Source organism: Equus przewalskii, chromosome 14 (assembly GCF_037783145.1).
Source record: "Equus przewalskii isolate Varuska chromosome 14, EquPr2, whole genome shotgun sequence".
Lineage (NCBI taxonomy): Eukaryota > Metazoa > Chordata > Mammalia > Perissodactyla > Equidae > Equus > Equus przewalskii.
The window spans coordinates 7,452,250-7,472,230 of NC_091844.1; the positions used below are offsets into that span (position 1 = coordinate 7,452,250).

Here is a 19,981-nt window from a genome sequence, read left to right on the forward strand (position 1 = left end):
ATCTTTAACTCCACAGCGCCTGAGGCAGGAGAGGCCAAAGCTGGGATGGCCCACCAAAATAGTCACCCCAGGGAAGGCTGAGAGAAATAAGAGTAATATTAATAATATCTGCCATTTACTGAATATACTTTGCCAGGCACCCCATAGCTACCCTATATGCTTGAACTCATTTAATTTTCATAAATAAACCAAGAGTTTTGAGTATTCTGGTTTTTCAGATAAGAAAACTAAACTGTTCACGCCCTTTTACTTCACTCTTTCTACTCTTGGAGAGCCTGCTGACTTTCAGGAAAATCAAGATCAAGAATCACTTCTGCCTGAAGCCAGCCATCTCAGGCAAAGCCAAGAGGAAGTGAAGACAGTGGATACGAGCATACTTACTGATATTTACAGTAATTCTGTTTAAAACAGTGTACTGTCTCCCTGTGTGTGTCAGTGTGGCTTGACACGCATAGTTCCCTCTGTCCTCTGCCGAGACATTGTTCACTGAAAGCTTTTTTCCCACAGAAGTAAACCGCTCTCCTTTAATCTCTTTACAGTCCTAAATACAAAACAAAAAAAACTTAATTCAAAGAATATTTTGGGGTATCAGTTACATTCCTAGTTAGCGCCGTCCTGTGAAGTATGGGGAAATAACAAGCAACCTAGTGATCCCTAGACCTTAGGTAATTTATAATATAACTGAAGACTATTTATGTATCTCCAGAAGATTTGACGAAGGATATTTTATAGGCTACAATGAGTGCTCTAAATATTAAGTCTAATGGGAGTTAAGAAGAGAGGCCTTTGGCCTATGTAGGCTGGAAGGGAGACTTCATGAAGGGGGATTGGGGTTGGTCCATAAAGGAGTTTGGTAGGAAGATGTGAACAGGCAGAATGTCCTCCACCTAGAGGATCCCATCTCTCTCAATGGACCACCATCGAATGGCACCAAGCCCCTTTGCCAAGACTCCAAGCCCAGGTGAACAATTATTCCTTCTGCTGTTTACCGGCCCAATTCCACCTTCTCCACCAATCGGGGTTTGGACCTTACAGAGGTCGAACACAATGCCTCACCAACATTCTATTTGGAGGCCTGAGCAATAGTCAAAGCCTGCTGGCTAAGCTTAAGGGGAGCAGATGTTATGTAACTCCTTACGTCTCCCTAGCTCACATGATGCTTCCGCCGCAGCCACACCAAACCAACTCGAAGACTGGTTAGTCTCAGGAATGCCTTTCTCACTTGTCATCTTCGGTAACCACCCAGAGGGCAAGCCTCACCATTCATCTGTCCTGTCATAAGCTCACATTCTCACGCTAATTGCCACTTCTTCCATCCCACAGGACAACCTCTGAACTCTCAAATATTTTCCCCTTTCTTCAACAAGCTCCACTCTACAGAGTGACTTCTTGGATCACTGAATCTATTCATTCAAACATTCAAGTTCCTGCTCTTTGCTAGCACTGTGAGAGGCCCTGCTCATGCAGGAATAAGATGCAGTCCCTGTCCTCAGAAAGCTCACAATCATAATAATAGAGAAGAAAAACATATAAACCCTTGATTTATAAATAAAGATTGAATTGCCCGAGGTTTGAGTTCTCTCCTCACTGAGTCAGCTTCACTTCAAGATCAGACTTCATTCTCTACCATTGGAGCAGTGTAAATGGATTCATCTCAAAAGGTGGAACTCAGTAATGCCTGAATGAGCATTTGCTAATTTACAATGTTAACCACAACTTTGTAGAAGTCTTACATTATTTCTCTATAAACACTCTATATGGGAAACTAAATTATAATTGGACAATTGCTTATCAAGTAGAATGGGAATAACTCCCACGAGGCAGATGAGTGAAGGCATTAGACTCTGACAACGTTGTGTTGCCTTCTTTAGAGCAGGAATAAACAGAAAACTTGAGTCTTTGGACTATGGAAACCTCTTCCCTGGATAGGGCTCGGATAGGCACGATCTCTGAGCTGCCCTTTCTACATCTCCATTGTGGACCAGTCCCCTTTCTGATTGACTCATTCTTTCTTTCAACATGTACCAATATTTAATCATATTAAAGTTCAGCCTTGCTAGCTTAAGAGCCATTCTATTCTTTTACAACCACTAGACCCACCTCTACTGTAATCCACTGGGGCATTATTTTAGAGCTTCAATTGTCAGAATGCTTTGATTTTTGTTTAAAAATTCTTGGGTGATATCTCACTAAAAAGATTCAAAATTAAAATATTAACAATAATAGCAGCGAACCTTTGAATGTGTTTTATATTCCAAGCGCCAAGAAGAACACTCCTGGGCCAGCATAAACAATGGTTCTGAGGCATAAAATAGCCAGAGCATTCTGGCTAAGATGTCACAGCTGTGGGAGAGTGATGGAGATGAAACTAATGAGGCAGTCAGAGCCCAATCATGGAAAACCATGAAAAGAGGATGAACATCCGAGGCTTTCTGAGCAAGGGTAATAAGACGATCATATTTGCTTTGAGAATGATCTATCTGGTTGCTCTGTGGGAAGAGATTAAAGATGCGACAACCCTAAAGACTGGGAAACACTTTAGGAAGCTCTGTCCATAAACTAAGGCCAAATAAAACAGGAACTAAGGCAGTACAGTGGAGATAGCAAGAAGGGAACAAAAAACAATGATTTTAAGCAGTTCCAATCTATAGAATTTAGTGCCAAATTTGGAATATGGAGAAGGGATAGGACTTCTATGGTCCCAGCTTGGGTATGCAAAGATGCCGTTAGACAAAAGAGAGATTGCAAAGAAAATACAGAAGACTGATTAGATTTGGGGTCAGAAAAAAAGTGACTCTACATGTGGTGGCTCTGGAGAGTTGGGGATGGGAATGTCTCAGTAGAATGTATACTAAGCTGTTGTACAAAGTGAGTGGAGGTTGAGAGAAAAGCCAAGACGGGAGAAAGAGAGTTGGGAGCCATCTGTACATGAACGGTTCTGAACCATCACTTTGAATGTAATCAAAGCAAGAACAGATGACTGTGACTGAAATTGGACACCCCAAAATCTAAGACCCAAATTAAAGGATGAGAATCCATTGATGATTACTAAGGAAAGGCCAGGATGAAAAAGAGAGAGAGAGAGAAGGAGTAAATCTCAGAAGGAAGAGAAGAAGCAGTTCATAGTTGATGGGAATGTCCAGCAGTGACAGAGTGCCACAAGGAGATCTTGTTAAAGATCTCAAGGAGATCTGGGCCAGAACTCCACCACAGAACTAGCTCACAGGACAGCTGCTACCTCTGCCACAGTCAGGACAGTGAGAATCAAGACTCGGAAATACACCACCTGCAAGTCAAAGACCAGGAGTTACCAGTGATGCAGCTATAGGGTATGAAGTCATGCCACATCTGGTAGAGCCACACCAACAAATAAATCAGAAGACATATGCACTGCTTCTCAGCTGCCACAAACCTAGGGACTGGACTCTGGAACACCACTGCAGAAAATTTCCGTGTCCTGTAGAAAAAGCAGGATCTACCATCTTCACTTTAGCCTTTCAGTGAAGCCACCGGGAGAAATTGAATCAGATCCAGAGCCTTAGCTACAAGCAACACTAGAAAATGTAGGATGTGGTTTTGGTTGTTTTGTTCGTATTTTTTAGCTTTAGAGCCTCTATAGCATAAAGTGGCTCATCGTGGATAATGAGTGTCTACCTACCACATCTGTCATGTTTTTCTACCTGAAATTTCTATCCATCCAACCTGTTTTTCTATCTTAACTTGAATCAGTCCCCTTAAACCTATATCTTCTCCTAATTTCCAGTTTTCTTCAGGTGTCATTTCCTTTCCTATCCAACCTAGACTCATGTGGCCATTAGTCTAATCACCGCCTTCCAATACCTCAACCCCGTAGCCCTTAAGCCTTCCAGTATATAGCCTGCAAAACTCCCATCCTGGGTCGATCCTGTCATCCCTCTCCGACAGCCAGATGAGCAGCATAGGAGATAATCACAGGAACAGGAGTCTTGGCACCACTACCAGCTCATCATCTTCACCTCAGAAATTCTTTGCTTCTCCTTCAACTCTTTCTTCCACCTATTCACCTATGTTGCTCTTTCAAAGTTTCCACAAACATCTCCTTCCAATTAACAGCGAAAATAGGAATGAGTTCCTTCCACTCACATTCCTCCTCCTTTTCTCTCATTCTATCTATAAGGTCTATTTCATACACTTTGTTAAATGATCCCCATTTCTTCACTAAATTTCTAAAGTAGCCTGAATGATCAACACGCCACCATTTTCAAGCCCTTTCAGTTTACTCCCTACAGTGCGTACGTGAGGACTTTACTAGAATGTAAAGTTGATCATGTCTTTATCCTGATGGTGTAATTAGCTGTTAAAATACTATAAGTGAGGGAAAGGCTAGGTGTAGGTTAGCACACAAGGTCTTCTACTGTCTAGCATCACCTTACTCCACTCTTACATGTACCCTAAACTCTGACCAATGCCCCCAAACTCCATTCTCTTTCTCACCTAATACCTTTGCACACACTGTTTCCTCGAATTACCATCCTTCCTTCACTTCCCCACCAGGTTAACTGCTACTCATTCTTTAAGCACAGTTCAGCTGTCACCTCCTCCAGGAAGCATTTCCTCAGACATTGCCAGCTCTAATTCTGCTTTCGTTATGCTCACCTCACACTACAATAAAATTTTTAGATTACTTGCCTGCCTCCTCTGGTAAATTACAACTTTTTTAAGGCAAAGTCTCTCTTTCATCACTGCAGCTTCAGTGCCTGGCAAAGCACCAGGCAGATAACATGTTCTAAATAATTGGAGAATTGATCCCAACCATCTCATTTTACAGATGAGAAGAGTGAGGCCCAAAGAGCGACCCAAGATCTGAGAACCATCAGTGGTAAAACAAAGCCATAACCAAGGCCACCGAATCTGAGCAGGTGGGACAGTTTCAGAATCATCCCTCCTCCTTGGATGCCTCTTGGCGCTTTGCCTCCTCCCACCTTTTCAAGCTGAGTGGTTATTTTAAAAATAAAGATGCCTGAACCCCATCCATGGAAAACCTGACTCAGTTAGTAGACAGTGATGCCAAGCATCTGCTTTTTTAAAAAGTCCATAGGATCAAATTTGATGCCCACTTAGGATCAATAATCACAGCTCTGAGTCCATCTCCAAATCTTAACAGAAACTTAAATTTATGTTAAATGATGATAAATGATTAAAACACTCCCTACATTGCTACTCATTTCCTCAAAGTCAGATCTTACTGGAATAGAAAAGAATGGGTCTTATCCTCAGGCTAGTAATCTTAAGGCTTGGAAAGCCTTCCAAAATAATGTAGTCTAAACCCTCATTTAATAAGTGAGAAAAAAGGCTCAACACATCTGTAACTTGATATTGAGGTAGTGGCAGAGTTGATTCTAAAAGTCTAACCTCTCCACAAACGTCAAGTGCTTTCGCATCTGTGACCACAACAGGTCCCGGTCAGGAGGAAAAAAATGCCAGGAGAGTCCTACTGTCCAGACTCTAAAGAATCATAACACTAGGGCCGAGAGGTGATCATAGCAACGCTGCAAGGTGGAAGACAGGGTGCTTGAGGAATGGAGTCTAAAGAAGCTACCTAGAGCTGTGTGTGATGCTACATCCTGAGAAGCCCAAAGCTGGACTTGAAAAACGCGTGATGCCACCGTCGAAGCCAACTGAGATTGAGCAGACTGTGCCCTGACAATCAATACTCTCCTAACAAAACAGGAATATCATTAATAATTAAATTATAGCCAGAGCCAATGCTGAGAAGAGGAAAATGAGATAGAGCAGGCAAAGTGCTTATTATATGTCCTGACACACAGCAAGTATTAAACGAATAGTCATCTCTGCAAGTCTTTTCATTGGCCCAATACTTGACAAGAAAATGAAAAATATTGGGAGGTAGAAAGAACTTGGAGGCCATTCACCTACTCAGTAATATTTACTGAACATTCCTAAGTGCCAGGTATTATCCTTGCAAGTGGAGAAGGCACAGGTGGTGGCTACAAGGTCTATAAAGTTGTCTCTGAAAATTTCATCAAAATGAGATTTCATTAACAGAAAACTAAGTGTTTAGAACTAACTATCCTAAATGATTCTGAAGGTGACACATGATAGGCTGATAAGAAAGTACTTTCAACAGATTTATAGGCTCAGGGGACAAAAGTTAGAGTCAGGACCTGCCCATGAGGAAGAGCCCCAGGGAACTCTCAGGCCTTCAGTTGGGATCTTAAGTGGCCACAGAGTTTGGCTGAACCACTCAAAGAACAGGCCAAAAAGAGATTTTATCACTCCTAATTTCCAATTTTCCTTTGATCACTGAATGAATTAAAGTAATCAAGGACACAACTACTCAGAAGCAAAGGTAAACCCTCTCTTCAGGAATATTACGGTACTCAGAGCCTCAAGTGAACTCTACAATTTGTCCATATTCAATGTCTGGCACTCAAGCAAAAATAACCAATCCTATGAGAAGAGAAGACAATGTGATCTAAACCTCAAAGAAATGGCAGACACGCAGGGAAGCCAGGTAATGGAGTTATCAGACATGGACTCTATAATAATTGTGTTAATTTGGTCAAGAAATTAAAAAATAAGCTTTAAAAGATCAACAATATATATAAACTATAAAGACTAACAAATAAAAATTATAGGATTGAAAACTCTAATTACTAAAATTAAGGAATAAACTGATGAGTTTAATAGAAGGTTTGACAAAGCTGAAGATAAAAATAGTGAAATGGAAAACATGTCGGAAAGAAATATTCCATCAGAGCATATTCACACAAAATAACTGAAAATAAGAAAAACGCATAAGAGATACAGGAAATACGATTTTTTGAAAAAGACTAAATGTATATTCTTTTGGAGTCCCAAAAGAAGATGAAAAAGAAAATAAGGTTAAAGCAATATTGGAAGAAGTAACGACTGAGAGAATAATAATGATAGGAAAAAAAGGACATCAAGCCACAATTTCAAAAAGCCCTACAGAGCACTTGCACAGTATGCAAGGAATCCATAATTCAAAACTCAATGTAGTAAAACTACTAAAATCCAAAGACAAGGGAAGCATTTTAAAAGTATTCAGAGGAAAAGACCTATTACCTTGAAAAGAACAAAAGAGCTCTTTTCAAGATCATAAGAGAGAGGATCCTGTTCACATCTCGTGAGAAATAATGGGATCTATAAGACAACAGCATAGCACGCTCAAAGTGCTGAAAGAAAATAAATGCCAACCCGTCAAAAATATCTTGCAAAATGTAAGAAGAAACAGACTCAGACAAACAAGATGAGATAATTCATAATAAGAAAATTCATACTAAGGGAATTTTCAAGGGATATTAGTCAGACAGAATAAATTATTCCAGACAGATGCTCAGAGCCACAGGATGGGGTGAAGAGCAAGGCAAAGGTTAAACATGTGAATAAATGTAGACTATTAACTGAGAATAATAATAATTCTTATGGTGTCTAAAATACATAAATCAATAACTATAATAACATGTAAGCCAAAAGATTGCTAAACAGAGTTAAAGAATTCTAAGATTCTTACTTTGTTACGAAATGTTAAAGGTATTAGTTTGTAGCGGACTTTAATAAGTCAAAGATAAATGTTATGTCTAAAGCAACCAGTAAAATAATTGTTTTAAATGCCTACTATCAAGTTAATAGAAGAAAAAAAATAAATAATTAGTTGATTCAAAATAAGGGAAGAAAGAAAGAACATAAGACAGGCATGATAAATAGAAAATAAATATTAAAATAATAGATTTATACCCAAACATATTGATAATCACATTAAACATAAATTGACTAAATGCTGCAAGTGAAGAATAAAAACTGGCAGCCCAAAATTTTTTAAATCCAAATATATGCTACTTATGAAAGACATACCCCAAAGTATAGAAATACAAAAAGGAATGATAAAGAAAAAGATTCAGCATGCAAGCATCTACCACAAAAAAACTAACGTAGCTATATTAGTACCAAAAAAGGGTAAACTTTAAGAAAGAAAGCCTTGAGATACAGAGATGAAAGCTTTATTATACTAAAAGATTCAATTCAACAGCAAGATATAAGAATTCTAAATATTTTTGGAACTAATATAATCTCAAACATTGGTAGACTCAAAACAAGAAATAGAAAAAGGCACAATCACACTGGGTTATTTTAACGTGTTTTTCTAAGTAACTAAAACGAAAAAGGAGAAGGGTATATACATATGCTTGAATAACACAATTAACCAACCTATATTGCAATGTTTGCATTCTTTTGAATATATGTGGGGCCTTTACAAAAGCTGAACGTATGCTGGGCCATAAAGCCAGTCTCACCAAATTTCAAAGTATTTAAATCATGTAGAGTGTGTTCTCTGTCATAGTGCAATTAAGCTTAATATCACACACAGAAAAGTAACTTCAAAAAGAAAAACACTGCTATATTTGCAAATTAAGCAACCATTCAAAACAATCCAGAGTTCAAAGAAGAAATAAGATGAGAAATCAGAAAATACTTTGAACTGAATGACGAGAACATAATATACAAAACCCGGAGAAAGCAGCCAAAATTGAAGTTAAAGGGAAACTACAAATTTAAATGCGTATATTAGAAAAGAAGAAAGGCTTATAATTAATGATCAAAGAATCCATCTCATAACATGAGTAAAATAATAGCAAATTAAAACCAGAGAAACCAAACTAGATGAGAGCAGAAATTAATGAAACAGAAAACAAACTAATAAAAGACAGGATTGACAAAATCAGCACTTTGAACAGACAAATCAAGTTGATAAACCCCTGGCAAGAGAAATCAACAAAAAGAGAGAGAAAATGCAAATATATGACACCAGAAGTAAGAGAGGAAACAGCAACACAAATCCCACCAATGTTAAAAAGATAATAAGAGTGTATTTTGAACAATTTTATCTCAATAATTTAAAAATTATATGGATCAAATGGAGATTTCTAAACAAGCACAATGTGCTAAATCTGCCACAAGAAGCAGTAGAGGATCCAAGTAATCCTATAATTGTTAAGGACATTGAATCTGTAATTTAAAAACCTTCCCTCAGAGTAAGTTCCAGTCATAACTTCACTACCGAACTCTAAAATCATGTAAAGGAAGAAATAAAACTAATCTTAAGCATTTCTAGAAAAGAGAAAAGTAAGTATTACTTCCCAACTTATTTTATAAGGCCAGCATGCATATCCTTCATACCAAAATCGGACAGGGACAAAGCAAGATACAGACTAATCTCTCATGATATAGAAGAAAAAAATCCTAGACAAAGTATTAGCGAACCAAACCTGGCAATGTATAAAAAGGGTTACACGCCAATGTGGTTCATTCCAGGAATGCAAAGTTGGTATAACATTCAAAAACCAGTCCTTGTTATTCACAACATTAACAGAATAAAAAGAAAAGTCCTGTGGTAAGTAAAAAATGAATTTGAGGGGCCAGCCCAGTGGCGCAACCGTTAAGTTCGCATGTTCTGCTTCAGCGGCCCGGGATTCAACAGTTTGGATCCCGGGTATGGACATGGCACTGCTTGTCAGGCCATGCTGTGGTAGGCGTCCCACATAGAAAGTAGAGGAAGATGGGCATGGATGTTAGCTCAGGGCCAGTCTTCCTCAGCAAAAAGAGGAGGATTGGTGGCAGATGTTAGCTCAGGGCTAATCTTCCTCAAAAAGAATTTGATAATATTTAACATCAATTCATAATAAAAATCCGAAAAAACTAGGCAAACTTCCCTAATCTGATGAAAATCATTTATTAAAATTCTAAAAGAAATATCATATTTAATCAGATAATGTGGAAAGCTTTCCCTCTGACATAATGACACAGAGATGCTGTTATAATACAGAAAGCGGTAATAATACAGGAGTGGTAACAATTCCTAGAGTGATCCAGAGATTCTAGCCAGTGTCATAAGGAAGAAAATGTAAAAGTTACAAAGAGAGGAAAGCAAGAAATAACACTGTCATTAATCTGCAAATAACATGATTGTGCATGTAGGAAGTCCAAAAGAACCTATAGAGCAACTACTAGAATAAACAAGTGAAATGACCAAGGGTGCTAGAAACAAGAACAAGATAAAAGAACAAATTCTACTTCCATAAACCAGCAACAAACAGAATCTAAAAATATAAAAACCATACTATTGCAACAACATTAGTAAATGTCAATTTCCCAAGAATCAATCTAGCAGAAGACATGTCTATACAAAAAATTATACAACATAGGATGTGAGACATTAGAGAAAACCAAATGTAGGGATATACAATGTTTATAGTTTAGAAGACTCAAAATTGTAAAGATATCAATCTTTGCTAAATTTATCAATGGATGTCAGATATGTGGAGCAAAGATAACTCGGATACACTGCTGCTGGGGTTGTAAATTGGCACAACCACTTTGGAAAACAGTTTGGCATTCTCTACTAACTTTAACCATGTTCCCTGTAACCTAATTTCACTCATGTCAATGTCCACTGAAATGCATGCATATGTGAACCAAAAGATATAGACAAGAAATTTCATGGCAGCTTTATTTCTAATAGTCAAAAATTGGAAACAGTTCAAAAGTCTGATAATAATAATGCAACACTATTCAGCAACGAAAATGCATGAAAGCGAGCTGCCTGCAACAGCATGGATTATTCTCACAAGGTTACCACGGAGCCAAAGAAGCCAGACACAAAATACTACACACAAATTGATTCAATTTCAATAAAGCTCATGAACTGGCAAAACTATCTATGATATTGTAAGTCAGGAGAGTGGTTATCCTGGCGATTACAGAGGCACAGTTTTGGAGGATGGCAAAAGTGGGCCTTCTGAGATGTTGGTGATGTCTTAGTTCTTTTTTTTTTTTTTAAAAGATTTTATTTTTCCTCTTTCTCCCCAAAGCCCCCCGGTTCATAGCTGTGCACTTTTAGTTGTGGGTCCTTCTAGTTGTGGCATGTGGGCTGCTGCCTTAACATGGCCTGATGAGCGGTGCCGTGTCTGTGCCCAGGATCCGAGCCACGAAACCCTGGGCCACCGAAGCGGAGTGCGCCAACCCAACCACCCAGCCAAGGGGCCGGCCCCAATTTCTTAGTTCTTGTCTTTGGTGGAAGAGGCAATTAAATGGTGTGTTCACTTTCTGATAATCCATCAAGCTCGTCCACTTATGATTTATGCATTTTTTACATATGTGCTATACTTCAATGAAAAAAATTGTAATGCATTTCAAACATTGGTACCCAGGATATATGATATATAAAATCTCCTACAAGTCAGTAAGAAAATGGTAAGAAAAATGAAAAAAGAAGTATGGCAAAAGATATGAGTAAGCAGTTCAGAAGAGAATTCAGAAATGGCCAATAAACGTATGAAAAATTGGTCAATCTCACCAATAATTAAGGAAAAGCAAACTAAAACAACAATAAAGTAACATTTTATACCCATCAAAGTGATATAAAAGAATTTTAAGTCTTACAATACAAAGTCCTACACAAGGTTTTAGGGAATCCAGAATATTGCTGGCAAGAGCATAAACTGATATAATATTTTGCAGAGCAATTTGGCAACATCAATAAAGCTGAAAACTTTATTCATATGCATACTCTATAATCCAACAATTCTAAGGCTAGCCATCATGTACCCTGAAACAACTCACACACTGGCAAATGTACTTTAAAAGACAGGGGTAAGCACACTCATTGCCACATTCCTTGTAAGAAAGAAAAATGGAAACAACTAAATGAATGTGAAACATATACCAGAGAGGATCAACAAAGCCAAAAACTGATTCTTTGAAAGGAGTAATAGAACTGACTAAGCTCTTATGAGGCCAATCAAGTAAGAGTATGTGTGTGTGTGTGTGTGTGTGTGTGTGTCTAAGAGAGAGAGAGAGAGAGAGAGAACAAATGCGTTGTAATAGGAATTAAAAGATGAAATTTACTGCAGAAGCAGACATTAAAAGAGAAGAGATGATAAATACTTTCATGCTGGAGTATTTGAAATGTTTACTGAAATGGGCAATTTCCTAGAAAACAAAATCTTACCAAAACTCATTCTAGAAGAAATTTGTATAATCCTATCACCATCAAAGAAATTGAATCAGTAAATGAAAACCTTCCCACCAAGGAAACTCATGACCCAGACGCTTGTACTGGCAAGTGCTAACAAGCAGTGTTAGGGGGAAACTAATTCCAGTCTTAAATAACTAGCCTGTGCTCCTGAATGCCCAGAACCGTGTCTTATACATTATCATCTGCCAGTCCCGTCAAGAAAAGAGAATGTTTGAGGGTGAAAACAGAAGGTGCAGAAAGATGAGTACAGGTGTCCTGTTTGCATAAAAAAGGATGGGCTAAGATACATAGTTTTATTTGCTTGTATAGCATTATGCAAGGATAAGGCAAAGGACGCAAGGAACAAACACTGGCAGCCACACGTCAGGGAAGGTGTGATGGGCCCGGGGCAAAGACGATGAGGAGTGGAAAGGAGACCTTCTAGGAGGTGACTTCTCAAACTTCGTGACTAATGAGTCATGTGCCTGTAGTACCCATTCGAACAAACAAACTAATTAACTAATCTGTTAGAAAAAAGCAATAACCACGGACAGGCTGAAAAACAAGGATTGTTGGGGGAAGGTGGCAGATACAAATAAGAAAATATTACAAAGCTATAATCAAATTAAAAATAAGTAATTAGCAAGGTAAAATTACCAGCAGCAATTAGCTAACAAATCCATCTTAAGCACACAAATCTCTGCCAGTTATGCCTTAAAAGATACAACTCAAACCTTTTTTAAAAAAAAAGTGAGTTTGGGACTGGCCCCCTGGCCGAGTGGTTAAGTTCATGCGCTCCACTGCAGGCGGCCCAGTGTTTCGTTGGTTCGAATCCTGAGCACGGACATGGCACTGCTCATCAAACCCCGCTGAGGCAGCGTCCCACAGGCCACAACTAGAAGGACCCACAACGAAGAATATACAACTATGTACCGGGGGGCTTTAGGGAGAAAAAGGAAAAAAATTATATCTTTAAAAAGATAAAATAAAATTTTAAAAAGTGAGTTTTAAAGAAGAGGAGGAAAAATATCAATAGGAAAATTATTTTTTTACCTTATACCACTTTATTGAATCCAAAACACAACTCCTCGGGAAGTTCAGATGACATGTAAGACTGTCATCGTTCCCAGCATGTAATATTTGCTTGTACTCGTCCAGTAAATTCGGCTGACTGTTCCTGGAAGCACTGCACCAATACTTTTTAAACACAGTTAGGTTTACATGTATGCTGTGACAGGTGTTGGTATCACTGTAAGAAAACAGTAGATTGAAACCTCATAAACAATCACAAAATCAAGTGATCCCGTTCATCTTCAAATATCTCCAAAGCATTTTTAAGGTACTATGCAAACCCTCTGCCTCAAACACGACAATACGCATCTCACAAACCATTCGCTACAAAAGGAACAAAAGTATTTACATAGTAGAAACGCTGGACAACACCTTAACCAGGTGATCAAAATGAACATCACCAATGAGGGTCAAATGGGCACCGTGTGCCTCTGAGGGTGTCATCTGAAGAGCCACACACCGCTTACGTTGTATTCCAGCCAAGAAGGTGCACCTGAATCTACTCATGAAGAAATATCTGGCAAACCCAAATTAAGGGATAGAATATAAAATATTTCCTGTGCTCCTTGAAAATGTCTATGTCATGAAAAAACAGACTCAGGAATTGTTCCAGATGAAAAGAGATTAAAAATGCGTGACAACCAGATGCAATGCATGATCTCGGATTGAATCCTCTACTGGAAAGGAAAAAAAAATCTATAAAGGTCATCATTGAGACAATTGATAAAATTATACTATGGATGGGGGATTAGATAAAAGTATTGTATGACAGTTAAATTTCCTGAATGTGATAACTATTCTGTGATTATGTAAGAGAACGTTCTTGCTGACAGGAAACGCACGCTGAAATACTAAGAGGTAAACAGGGACATGACGCAAACAATCAAATCATTTGGAAAAAACGGTTTAGGAAAAGAAGTGTGTAATATACATATGGAGAGAGAGGGAGAGAGAATGACAAGGTAAATGTGGCAAAATGTTAAATGGCGGGGAATCTAGATAAAGGGTAGATGGGAGTTCTTTATACTATTCTTGCAAATTTCACGTGTATTTGAAATTTCAAAGTAAAAATATACTGTTTACTAAATATGTATCATATCTGTATATTAAAGATTTGTGAGAATTCATGTTTACTTTCTTCCATGACAATCTATGCCTACTTTCTAAGAAAGATTATTTTCCCCCATTTCACAGTTTGCAGAGTGAAATATTTTACATCCAGCCTAGACATCCAAATGAATTTGTGTGACATATGATCTCCAACTCTAGTTAACTCATAACCCAGAGTAAACAGGACAGCAGACATCCACCAACATCCGTAGCTTCATCTACATAGTGAGCGACTTTGTGGAAAGGGCCAGGCCAACAAGGCTAACGGCCACTTCCACTTGGGAGCCACTAAGTAATTTTGTACCTCAAGTCAATCTGACAGACGGAAACGAGGAATCTGCCACAGGCCATTCTGGGAAACAGAAAGGGGCAGGCAAATACCACGGAAACAACACGAGAGAGGGAGAAGGCAACTACAGTTCTGGAGTACGCGCTTCACACAGGATCTCAGCGCCAACCCAACCAGATAAGAAAACCAAGGCTCAAATAATTTGCTTAAGGTCGTACATGTTAGTAATGGAGGGTAGGTAACAAAATTGGGTCCCTGAAGCAAAATTTGGTCTACAGATGTGTTTTATTTAAGCCATACACATAAAGCTTATTGAAAAGTTGCACACACACACACACACACACACACATTCTAGTTTCCAGGTTCGCTTGAAAAACTGGCAAAATGGACTTGAACTGAATAGACTGCTGCCTTTGGTGGGGCATACGCTTTCTGGTTCACCGCAGTCCCCACCCGGCTCAATGGTCTCCCAGCAGACCTGTGTCACTCATTTCCATTACTTCCTGGCATAGGACTTAGCAAGGCGTCTGGAACATAATTGATTCCTAATCACTCTTAAATTCCTATAGCAGGTTCCTTACGAAAAGGTGCTGGAAGGAGGCTTGTTCTTTTCTGGATGTGCCACCTGTCACAAAACCTTCCGGCATTCCAAGAAAGAAGGCAGCAATAATATCGGGAGAAATAGGTTTTGTAAGCTGGCCTGGTTTCTGGCACCATTTTAATGAGAAAAGATGCATTTCATGTTCCAACAACTGACTGCCAGATCTGTTCTGTTTTCAAATGTGTTCATTGGAAACTGTCTTGTAACAATGTAAAACTATATTTTATTCTTCTCATTGAGTCCTCTACATTTATTAAATATTTACTAAGAATTTTCCTAAAAGAAGTATACATATAATTATAATATATCATATATGTATATATACATGAGAGAAAGAAAGTTAGTTCCATTTTAAATGGGGAACTTACTTGATAACACACTGGTAGATCCCAGAGTCCTCCCACGTCAGGGGGAGAAACAAAATCCAGTTTTGGTCCTGGTGAATCCTAGACTGTATGTTTTTGGATATTGGGATCTTACTAGGATGTTTGTACCATGTTACATACACATTCCTGAATGTTAGTGGAGGGTATGTACAGTTAAAAGCAAAAGGCTGGCCTGCCGAAGGCGTCTCGTGTAGCATACTGATGTTCCTGCATGCATCTAGGGAAAGAAGGGGGAAAATCATTGTGTAAGAGAACTCTAGCATTATTCGTTATTAGTTTTAACAAACTCCTCTTTAATTTCCTAGCCAATTTGACATTTTATTTGAGAGTTTTCTCAGTGTGGGAGTTTCCTAAAAACAGCCTGCGGATTTGAAAGCATAACTGGAAGTCCCTTCAAATGTGTCCATGGGACAGAACTCAGTCCCCTTCACAAGTCACCGTCCCTGTTTGAAATGATCTCCCTCCCTGCCTTCTATTCTAAGACCCTTAGTTCTTTCATCCTCCTCCTTCAGAGCAAACGCTCCTATTCTCAGCCCTCCTTGGCCTGTTTTCTTTCTGTTCTGCCACCCAGTTATGTCACTCCCTCTTGAATGAAAGGTCTAAGTATCTCATCCCGAAAAGGATTGCTAAAAACCCGCTCACTTTAAAGTCCGCATCTACCAGAGTGCTCACCTTTTCCTGGAAGAAATTTGTTCTGTTGATGGTTTCTTTGCTTTTACCATGGGTCATAAAATGACCCCCTGTCATATAAAATAGTACTCTATCCATTTGACTATTTTAACTCAAGCATTTCTCGCAAATTTGCCTGACTCCTCTCCCTTTCAAAGTGGCCTCAAAGCTCAGGAGGACGTTTGGGGCTGGGCATCAGATACCTGGAACTGAAACTTGCTGTTTCCCCATTCCGCGGATTTCTGCCTGCCCCCCTGGGGAAAGTGCCATCAGCAAGGCTCGGGGTCTCATGCGATCCCGCAGGAGGTCGGCACGGGGACCTCACACAGAGGCGCAGAGAGGCACGTGGGGAGGACGGCCTCTGAGACTCGAGGACAAAACGAACGTACCTGCTCTGATAAAAGGTGGAAGAGCGATGGACATGCCGCAGAGCAGCAAGAGCAGCATCCCCACGTTGGGCTAGGAGGAGGAAAGAACAGGGTGGGAGGGGAAGGCGCAGCGCCGGGCGGAGGCCGCCGTCTCCCAGGCTCAAGGCGCCGGCTTCTGCGACCTCTGAATCTCAGAGATCCCAGCCTAGGCCGCTGACCATCCCTTCTTCAGGAGGAGCCCTCCAACTTTGGCCCCACATTTATCCTGACGTGCACCTAACGACTGCTCCCTCCCCACCCCGCCTCTTACTCTCAGCGCCCTACCTCCACAATCCGGGGTGGAGAGGGATGCGTGGGAGAGGTGGGGAGGCGCGGTGGGGGAAGTCTAGGTAGGGTGACTACAGGACCGAGGTCCCCTCCTGCAGGATGCACCTTCGCCTCTTCTTGGGGACGCGGTGACATCCCCTTCTGCCATCTAGCAGCGAGGAATGGTCGGCTTCCTGAGCCCGATGCGAGGGTCAGGGCCCATTCCAAGCCCCGCGCCCTCCAACTCAGCCCGCGCCACCAGGTCCCCGCCGTGGCGTCCCGGGTCCCCACCGGTGCGTCGCGCTGGCCTGCCCTGCGCGTCCTTGGCCTCCGGATCCACCTGGGCCGGGCGGTCTAAACCGAAACCCTGAACACCGGCTCCCTGGGGAGAAGCCAGTTCAGGCCTCCCAGGCAAAGGCGGGCAGGAAAAGGGGGCGGAACATTGAGCGTCCAGAAACGGAGTCCGCTCCCCTAGGGTCGCACAGCCTGTTCGGAGCCACCTGGGAGTCCCGATCTCTGGCCTCCCGGTCGCGCACATTTTTGCCCCCTCTCTCCCTCCACACCCTTCCTCCGCCAGTGCGCCACCGGCCCCTGGCTCAGCCGCAGCCTCCCGGCCCGTCTACCTGGCTGGCGGGCTCGGAGCGCGGGGTCCTGCGGAGCGCGGAAAAGCTGACAGCAGGTCTGAGTGTCAGGGCATCTCCATTCCAGGTCGTTCCTCGCCGCCGTGGGCGGGGCGCGCCTACCTCCCCAGTGGGAGTGTAGGCAGGAATGCGGCTTCACACTAGGAAGTGGGTACGAAGGCTTTGGGCCTGATTTTCTGGAAGCTAACGAGTCTTTCATCACCAGGAAAATCTGCTTAAATCCATTCCGAATTGTCCCTGTAAATGAATTATTCGTTCCTTTCCAAACCCCACGCGAGCAGTTACTACGGCCCGGCGCTGGCCTGTGTAGAACGCCCCAAAGGTGGAAGGCGCTCCGACCGTGGAAGCTTCCCAAATGGCTTCTAAGAAATACCATTCGTCTGCCTGAGTCAAGCTTGTAAAGCAGAAGTCCCGTGGCGATCCTCAAACACCCCAGAAGGAGCCCTGCTCTTGTCTGCAACTTCCAAACAGCTTATCAACAAGGACCTGTCGCTCGAGCCATCAGGAAACACCCCAGAGAGATCCCTCAGAGCACTGAGACTCAGAAAAATATAAAGTGAAATCTCCATTCTACAGACTCCCGGCAGAGCTGTTGCTGGCAGTCGTTTTGGATTAGAGACGGCGAGTCGGAAGCCGCCATATGAGCAGGGAGAAGAACGCAGTGCGTGCCTCACCAGCCAAGCTTGCTAAAGAGAGAGGTTGGAGGGCAGCGGGGTGCAAATTTCTACACTCTTGGAGATTAGTGAGGATTCCAAAGTGCTTTTGTTTCTGTGAGTTGTCTGTCAATGTTTACTACGTGTATTGAAATTAAAATGGGGAGTGTTTTAAACATTGGTTTTCTTATTTATTTTAGATAGTGAGTTTACAATAAATTCATTCCATTAAATATCATACATATTATGAAAAATAACTACACTTTCCAAAACAAACAGACTTATTGAGAACAGTGGTGTTGTTCTACATACCCTTACTACAGACCCACACTCCGTGTCTGGACACAACGTCTTTACCGTCTGACTAAATAGGAGACAGCTGGGCGCTCACATGCACGTCTGCATCTACTCTCCTATGATGTAACACGTCAGTTAGCCTCTGCAAAAGCCCACTACACATTGGGGAGATAAGGAGAAGCAAAAAGACAAATAAGGTCTTAATATCATTATGAAAATAGCTTTGATTTCACAGATCTTTTTAAAGGATCCGAGGCTCCCTCAGGTGCTCACGCTTTAGGACTCCTCTGCTAAGCTATCAGAGGAGATCTTCATTACTTCCCCCTGACATCAGCGTTCGGTGAGGTTCTCTGTACACATGCATTTTGCAAGGTTTATGCCCCCACCCAAAACAGCGGAAAGGTCTTACTATAAAAAATATCAAGTGACTCACTTGCAGAACTATTATTACAAGCACTGTTGAAAGTTATCTCTAAATCTTTTTATTTTTGTTGTCTTTTTCACTTTCTACCTTACAAACAGAGGAATTTGTGTCCTATCACGTTTTTCATAGTTTGAGGATTGGCATGCATGCCCAGTCTAGTCGGTATAGTTGCCCCAAAGCTTTCTCAGTGAAGCCAGGCCATCCCAGCCCCGCGGCAACAGCGCCCCGGTCTTGCTGGACCCCTCTGACCTTCACTGTGCTCATTGGCTACGGACCTGAAACTTACACTTCCAGAGACTTTCCAGGCCAGATGTGTTTCCTGAAACATGGAGAATAAACCACTGGCTTTGAAGAGAGAACTAATTTGGGGATTGTAAAGTTTGCAATTAAAAACAACAGAAAACCAAACCCTTTGCTGCAGGGTCTCGATTACCTTGAAAAATCGGGGAAACTGGATAGCGTTTAGACTGAAATTTCCTGAATTCAATCACTTTATTTTTCCTATCTGATTTTCACTTTTTAAATTTTCTTTTGAAACGTGCATCATGTAATAGTTAACAGCTAAATAATTCAAAACAAGTCATAAATCATATAAGCAAGACCCAGCCTCAGAAATAATAATTACCTAGTTTCCTGTATGCATCTTTTCCACCCCCCAAAGTCACTGTCCTAATCTCAGTGCTTATCATTCTGATGTGTGTGTGTGTGTGTGTGTGTATTCCTTAAGCAATATAAAGTATTCTTGTATAGGACTTTTTAGTCTTTATATAAAAATACTACAGTGTATACTTATGTAACTTGCTGTTTTTCACTTAATGTTATATTTGTGAGATTCACATATTTTGAGTAGCTCTAGTTCATTCAAGGCCACTACTGTACAGCATTCCATTGTATGAATATACTTTAATTTATGTATCCATCTCCTTTGGACATTTAGGTTGTTTCAAATTTATATTTTGCTCTTAAAAATACTGCCGTGGTGAAGATTTTTGTGATGTCCTCTTGTGTGGTTTTGAGAAGTTGTCTCACGAGTGAAATCGCAGGATCACTGGGTAGGTGCATCTTCGACTGTCTTAGAAAGTCCCCAATTTTCTCTCCATTAGTATCCTTTAGCAGATACGAGTTTCAT

General features: G+C 40.7%; 1 protein-coding gene across 13 annotated transcripts in view; it reads right to left on the bottom strand.

The window, feature by feature from the left end:
* The window catches only part of IL1RL2 (interleukin 1 receptor like 2), a 50,634-nt gene extending 32,337 nt beyond the window's left edge, over positions 1-18,297 (bottom strand). For 4 of the 13 annotated variants that reach the window (XR_011526317.1, XR_011526316.1, XR_011526315.1 and 1 more), the window contains exons 1-5: positions 17,461-18,172; positions 16,553-16,622; positions 15,477-15,711; positions 13,091-13,286; positions 382-541 (exon numbers count right to left, since the gene is read on the bottom strand). Coding sequence is in view for 5 of the 13 variants with exons in the window: in XM_008538457.2 (XP_008536679.2) it covers positions 382-541; positions 13,091-13,286; positions 15,477-15,711; positions 16,553-16,610 (649 nt within the window). In the remaining 8 variants the exon portion in view is untranslated. Of the gene's footprint in view, positions 1-381; positions 542-13,090; positions 13,287-15,476; positions 15,712-16,552; positions 16,623-16,855; positions 17,269-17,460 lie in introns of those variants that run through there. The other 9 variants (XR_011526313.1, XR_011526320.1, XM_070573397.1 and 6 more) reach the window with 3 other exon arrangements.
* Positions 18,298-19,981: the final 1,684 nt, after the last annotated feature.